The 7,022-nt window shown below is 48.7% G+C and overlaps 1 protein-coding gene across 1 annotated transcript in view; it reads right to left on the reverse strand.

Annotated features, from left to right (window-relative positions):
• The window catches only part of TNRC18 (trinucleotide repeat containing 18), a 146,926-nt gene extending 140,411 nt beyond the window's left edge, over positions 1-6,515 (reverse strand). The window contains 2 exon segments of the mRNA XM_015423877.1: positions 3,496-3,838; positions 6,453-6,515. Of these exon segments, the coding sequence (XP_015279363.1) occupies positions 3,496-3,700 (205 nt within the window). The 5' untranslated portion in view covers positions 3,701-3,838; positions 6,453-6,515.
• Positions 6,516-7,022: the final 507 nt, after the last annotated feature.

The following is a 7,022-nucleotide window of genomic DNA, read 5'->3' on the forward strand; positions in this document are numbered from 1 at the left end:
TCCATGTTCAAATCCCTTTAAGCTGTCCTGCTCAGCTTGGGATTGTGGGGGGGGGGGGGAGTCCAGTTTTTAAAAAGGACTAGCAATTTCCCGAGGAGAAGGGGGGAGGGAAGGGGGGGTAAATGAAAAGGTGTTCGCTGACGTGCTCCGCTTTTATTGCTTTTTGTTCCCCGCCTCTTGTTTTAGCACCTGGAAAATTGGCGGTGCCACCTCTTCGAGAAAATCAATAAATCTTCCCTCCTGGGACCCAGCCGGCTTGCAGATGTTGGCAGTCGGGTTTGCCAGAAATTCAAAGCCATTCCTGACATGTGGGTGGAGGAGGAGGAGGAGGAAAAGGAAGAGGAAGAAGAGAAGCAGGATTCACTATTGCGACACCTGGTTCCCCACCACCACCAATCCCTTAAGCAAACTTGAAGTCACCTCTTCCACGCCCAGGTTGGGGGGGGGGGAGAAAAACACACAGCGCCCTAAAGAAAGTCTATTTGATGTCCGGATTCCATCTCCATTCCGAAAGGGCCGCAGAGGTACCAGAACACAAAAGTCTCAAAGATCTAGGCTGTAAAGAAAAAGATCCATTTCCCTCCGCTTATGTATAAGGGAATGTCCTACACCAAGGCCTTCCCATCGGCCAGAGGCTGCCAGATGTTTTGAAACCTAGTTCCGGGTGGGTCCTCGGAGTGGAGTATTTAAAACAAAACAAAAAATCTAATTTGGAAGGGTGTGGGGGACTTCAGGGTACCCTTTTATACCTTAACAGGGAAACGGGCCTAAAGCATTTGGAACAATTACCCCCACCAGGCCAGTTAATGTATTTTTTTAAATTGAGGATTCCACACTGGCAACTGCAGTCTGTCCATAAAAAATACTGTTTTTAAAGAACGTACTTCCAACTGTCTAGCTATCACACAGTCTCCCATGGGTAACCACAGAAATCCACCCTATGCTCAAATGAACACACACCCGGACAGCGTGAAGCACCAAACCTTTCCCAAAGTGGCTGTGTGTGAGAGTGCCCACATTAACGCCCCTCTGACTCCCTCTTCCCCCCCCCAATATAACCCCCCCCACCACATTTCATCTCTCAGAGACAGAGAAGAACCAAGGAGTCAGGGGAAGGTTGGAACTTTTCATACATTTTCAAGTTGTGCCCACGCATAAACACCCTTGCATGCACACTGACACACGCGCACACACACATAGACACATCTGCTTTATTGCAGGAGAACCCAGTTCACACATTGAATTCCAGAAGTGGTGGAGGTGGGGGGGAGGGAGAAAGCTAGACTTCACTAAGCAACTGGTTCTACAGCCCAATACTATCATTCAAAGCACAAGCCTCCCCGTAGCCGACATTTTTTAAAAAAACAAGCACAAAACCAAAGCAGTTTTCCTTCCAGCGGGACTGCAGATAATTTTGTATTAATCCTGAAGGCAACTCTTTAAAGGCTGCCACCACCCCTTTTAAAAAATAAAACCTTTTTTCTCAAGCAGCTAAAATTAAACACCAAAACACAGGGGAAGTGACCGGCTATTTCTGCTGCGTGGCACATCCAGTTAAAGACAGACTTCGAAATCAAGGAGGACAAACCAGACTTTCGAGCAAGACCAAAAAGTGGGCTCAAGCGATCTTTAAAAAGCTTCCCAGTTTAGAAACAGGGGTGGAGGGGGCTCTGCCCAGTTCCCCCCCCTTCCTTTCCTCTCCCCACGTCCTGCCATCCAACCGCCCAGATTCTCCAACAAGAACGGAATTCATTTCAACAGCGACGCGGATCCAAGCAGCAATCAAACATTTAAAAACCCTCTCAAACACAGGTCTCATTCAAATGCTGTTTGGGGGGGAAATGGGCAGAGGGGGAGGGAGGAGAGACATTTTTTAAAATATGTGCTCAACCCTTCTGTTCCCAACTATGCATCTTGGCAAGCTGAGTGTCCATAAAACTCCCGGACGGCTTGCCAAACGGCCCTAACGAAACCAGTTAATGCTTAAACCTACAGTCATGCACATGGGGGGAGGCTACAGACACAGCCCTGCAAAATTCTGCAGGGAGGGGCGGGAAACAACCTCAGGAATAATTCATACGCAGGTCCAAGTAAAGATCCGCAACTGGGAGAAAAAAGACCTTCATAGCCATGTTTTAGCAAGGAAAATATAGCCACGGGAGTGACAAAACTTCCAGAGAATTGAGACTGCACATTTAAAGGCACTGAAGAACGTATCTCAGGACAGAGAGGAAAAAACCTTTTCACTTCCAGTGTCTTAAAGGGAAAAGGCTGTTTCACGTAGATATGGGATTTTTTTTTTTTTTAAGGAATCCAGGTTTTCAGGCAGCAGCCGGGACACAGAGTAGACCCGTGTTAGGATGCCAGATTTACTAGGGTGAAATAGATCAGGAATCCCTGGGCAGCCATGCGGGGTCTAAGGGATCAGTCCCGGGGAAACGACCTCCAATGGAGTCAGGCAGCCTCAAAAGGTTTCAGCTCTCCGGAGGTTCTTTCTACAAACAGGGAGTTTTTTCAAAAAAGATGGTTCCTAGAAAGCAGGGGAGAATGGGGGGGGGGGAGAAAGAGTCTATGCATGGGGGTAGGAAGAGAGCCATCTGTGGTTTCTTCCCCCCCCAAACCCCCCCCCCCCAAGTCTCATCTTGGGAAATTATCCCTATGCACTGGAGGGAATCAGAAACCCCAGACCAGGGGAGAATATAGGATTATCTATAGGGCTTGATTGAAATGAGTTTTCCGTCGGGTCTCGGAAAGGGCAGATGGGGGGGGGGTCTGTTCCAAATGTAGGGCAACCTAAAGAACAGAGAATCTGCAGCCCACAGCTAGAGACATGGGAGGGTATATTTTAGAAACAAAAGCCCCCCTTGAGCCAGGAAAGGGACCTTTGGGGGAATGAGACTATCCATTTGGGGGGGGGGAGGACAGGGGACATCTGTGTGTGTGTGTTTTAAAAAAATGGAAGTCCCATCTTGCAAAAATTACCTGTGTTATACGGTCTATATGGAGAGACCCTAGACCATGAGATAATTTTTTTTAAAGGTGAAGGTTTCCCTTGCTGAGATAATATGGGGTGAGATATACCACCTAACTCAAATGCGTTTTTTTTCCCCAGCCGATCCGTTTAGAATAGGGAGTTGCCTACAGACCAGAGAATCTGCAATCCACCAGTTGCCTACAGACCAGAGAATCTGCAATCCACCAGTTGCCTACAGACCAGAGAATCTGCAATCCACCAGTTGCCTACAGACCAGAGAATCTGCAATCCACCAGTTGCCTACAGACCAGAGAATCTGCAATCCACCAGTTGCCTACAGACCAGAGAATCTGCAATCCACCGTTAAGGGGGAGGGGGAGGCTGAATTTTAGGGACAAAAGCCCCCTTGGGCAAGGAGGGGGGGTCTTTAAAGCACTGGGGGGGCATTGCAAGAAGGAAAACTGAAGCTGGGGAGGGGGCAGCACTCACACACACACACACACATCAGTAGGGGAACTCACCCGGGTGCGAATGGAGGTTAAGGCCGGAGGCGAGGTACTTCCCGGGGGCAAGAGGGGCGGGCGGCAGGCCGGCGGCGGCCAGGCGAGCGGCGGCGGCGGCGGCTCCAGCGGCCGCCACCCGGTGCTGGCTCTCCATGGCCAGGCCGGAGAGGAGCGGCGGGGGGACGTGGACCGAGCGGGGCCCCCCCAGGTCTCTTCCATCCATCCTCCGCGGGGCAGGGGCACGCTTCTCCCCCCCGCCGGGGGCTCAGAGGCTGGGCAGGGGGTGGGAGAGGCCCACCCGGAGCTCCGGCCCCGGCCCCATTCTCCTCCTCCTCCCGAGGAGGCGTCCGGAGCCCTTCGCCTAGGAAAAGATGCAGATGCATTAGGGGGGGCGGGTATTTGAAGGGAAAAAACCCAGACATGCATGGGTTTTTTTTTTTCTCACATTGGGGGGAGGCTTTGCAATGCAAAAAAAAGGGGGGGGAGACATAACCAGTGTTCCCTCTAAGATGGGTTGGTGTGAGCTAGCTCACAGTGTATTAGCCTCTGGCTCACATGTTTTTGTCTTAGCTCAGGGAGGATGGCTCCAGAGCAAACTAATTGAGGCAGCAGCCAAATCGAATCGCTCGCTCACAACTTCAGTGCCAGTAGCTCACACAGAAGAATGTTTGCTCACAGGACTCCACGGCTTAGAGGGAACATTGGACATGACTAGTATCTCCCCCCCCCCCAAAAAAAATAATCCCCTGCAACGATTTATCCACCCTTTTAAACAGTTTCTTTTTAAAAAAAAAATGCAAGCAAAATGAAAAAGGAAATGGAAATATTCAGCATGCAAAGGGGGAGGGCGGGTTGGAGAGGTGCTTTCTGCAAGGGAGGGGGCAGACAGACTCCCTCCCAAATATTGCTGCGTTTTAATCGACCTTGCAAATGGCTCCAGGAGCTCCTGCTCCAGAAGCAGCGACTTACTTACTCGGGCAGCGGGGCTTTCCCTGCCAACCCACCCCCCCCCGCCGCCGCCCTTCTCCAGTCTGTTTACTTCCTCCTGGACGTGGCTCGGATCGGGGCCGCCGTTCCAAAGCGCCTCTCTACCCGGTGAGTAAGCCCTGCCTCGCTTGGATCGGGGCCGCGAGAGAGCCCAAGCCTTGGGCTCCCTCCCAAAGAAGAGCGACTACTAAAAATGGGATTCGCACCCTGAACTACATCATCTTTGGAGAGAGAGGAAAATGAAGGGTAGACATTGTGGCCCAGGCTCCCGGTTCTATTTAATGGTTAACCTTTTTTTACGGCCAGAAAACACGGAGGCCAACCCTTCCGATCCACAGCCGGACAAAGGGAGGCTCAATTCCCCCTAAAGAAGCTTGCAAGGAAAAGGGTTTTGTGGAAGGGCCAACTGGGTTTTATGACTTAATAGGAAGCCATTCCCTGCCCATAAACCTAATTTTAGAAATGGGTTAAAAATGGAAACAACTCTGCATTTGTCCAAGCAGACAAAACAAGAATCTCTTTTACTGGTTAAAAAAAAAAATTGTAATTCCACATCAGGGAAGGCAGGCAGGCAGGCCCAGTTGATTTCGACGGGGGGATACTTCCCAATAAAATAGGAGTAAGGGCAGTAGCAAAAAAACTGGCTAGCACAATATTTGTCATCTTTGTCCCACACCTAGAATTCCTTCGAGGTCACGGGGATATACAGGGCCGTTCGGCACAATATTTGCCTCTTAAAATATTCCTAAATGCTTGGGCAGTGTAAAAAGAGGGAGGGTTGTCTAGGAAAGGACATCGTCTGTTTTTAAAAAACATTTTTAAAACCGGCTTTAAAAAAAAACCCCTCCCCAAAGATAGTCAGTAGCAGTCCTGAAATCCTAAACATCCTAAAATATTCTTAGCTTCTCGCTCTCCTTTCTGAGGGGGGTGGGGGGAAATACTTGGGTCAAATCAGTTTCCACTTGCAGTCGACAAAAGATGGAATCCACTAAACGCACAAATTTTTAAAATTAAGTTTAAATTAATAATTTCTTGCTTTAAACCAGGTTCAGGTTTAAACCTGAGCCGGCCTTGGCTGGGAGGGTATAATAGATAAAATAAATAGATAAAAATAGATTATAATAGATAAAATAAAAATAAATAAAAACTACGGCCGGGTTTACAGATACGCATTCCTCCCAACGCAATAGGATAACCTTAACTCGGATTTCCCCCCGTCTTCTTCTTCTCTAAGCTATTAAAAAGATGAATTGTTGGCTGTTGGACGCTTTCTATTTTAAGCAAACGCAGAGCTGGTGGTCTAATTTCCCTATGTGCCTGTGCTGAAATATGAAATCGACATTTTTGTTCGGCTTAATTTTCATAAGATTCCTGCATCAGCTTGAGCGAAAACATGGATCTCTGTCTAAATATAGACAGGCCCACAGCTTAGTTTCATCTCATCCAGGAATCCGATGCAAAACCCAGCCAACAATTTTCAAGTTTGCATTTTTGCGGCTCTCTGAAGTATCTGTCCAGATCTAACTCAGGGGCTCAGTTCGAGATAACTGAAGAATCTGATGAAATGAACAAGCCAGGAGGGAGGGGGGGGGGGGGGGATATTCAAGTTGGGCTTGAAGGGAACCAGGCCGTTTCTGCCTCGTTCCCCTCCCTTTCCTTGTTCATTCCAGTATGGCTAAATTCCTGATTTTAATTAAAAACAGCCTAGCCTTTAAAAAAAAATTACCCCGTCTGTTTCTTGGCTTTTTTCTTTTGCACAAACTGCTGCTTGCCAAAAAACAAAATTCTCTCGAACTGCTGTTCCAGCTACTTCTGCCCTTGTTGCTACTTGTGGGTGCTTTGGGGGTGTTTGGGGGGGGGCTGGGAAAGAGAAAAAGCTTGGGGTACTCAAATCTGATCTACTTCTGGAGGAGGGGGTTGGGAGGGGCTCAGTCAGATACAAACCTCCCCCCATTAAAAAAAACCCACTTACAAAGTAGATATCTTACCTTGCTTAAGGAATTCCCCCGGTTCAAAATTCCAATCAACTCCTCTTCTTTGGCATTCTTTAGCTGGGATATATATATATATATATATTTTCTGTGTTGCTCCCCAAATCCCTCCCTGCCTTCCAAAAAACAAAAAAAAATAGATCCAAACCAAGTAGCTTCTTCCTTCCTTCCTTTGGGTAAGCCCCCAAAAGCCCGCCGCCCACCCCCCAAAAATAAAAGCTTCTTTTTTGTTGCTGTCGTTTCACTTCTCTGTGGGTCTGCAAGACTTGCCTCCCGCCGCCCCCAAAAAAAAGGCAGGAGCCGAGAGGTGGTCAGATTCTCTGGTCTGCTCGGCGAGAAATCCAACTTCGCGGCCGCTTCTTCCGCCTCTCCTCTATAAACTCCCGGCGGCGCTGGCTGGAGACAGACTTGAGAATCTCCATAGACGGGGCTCAGGGTTGGAAAAGGTGCATTACACAAAAAAAAACCCTTTCAAGTTCCTCTCGGTAGATCTTAAAAAAAGAGAGAGAGGGAGAGAGAGAGAGAGAGTAGGGGGGAGGGGAAAGGGAGGGGAGGGGGGGAGAGAAG

Source organism: Gekko japonicus, unplaced genomic scaffold (assembly GCF_001447785.1).
Source record: "Gekko japonicus isolate JY-2015 unplaced genomic scaffold, Gekko_japonicus_V1.1 scaffold2219, whole genome shotgun sequence".
In the NCBI taxonomy this organism is placed as follows: Eukaryota; Metazoa; Chordata; class Lepidosauria; order Squamata; family Gekkonidae; genus Gekko; species Gekko japonicus.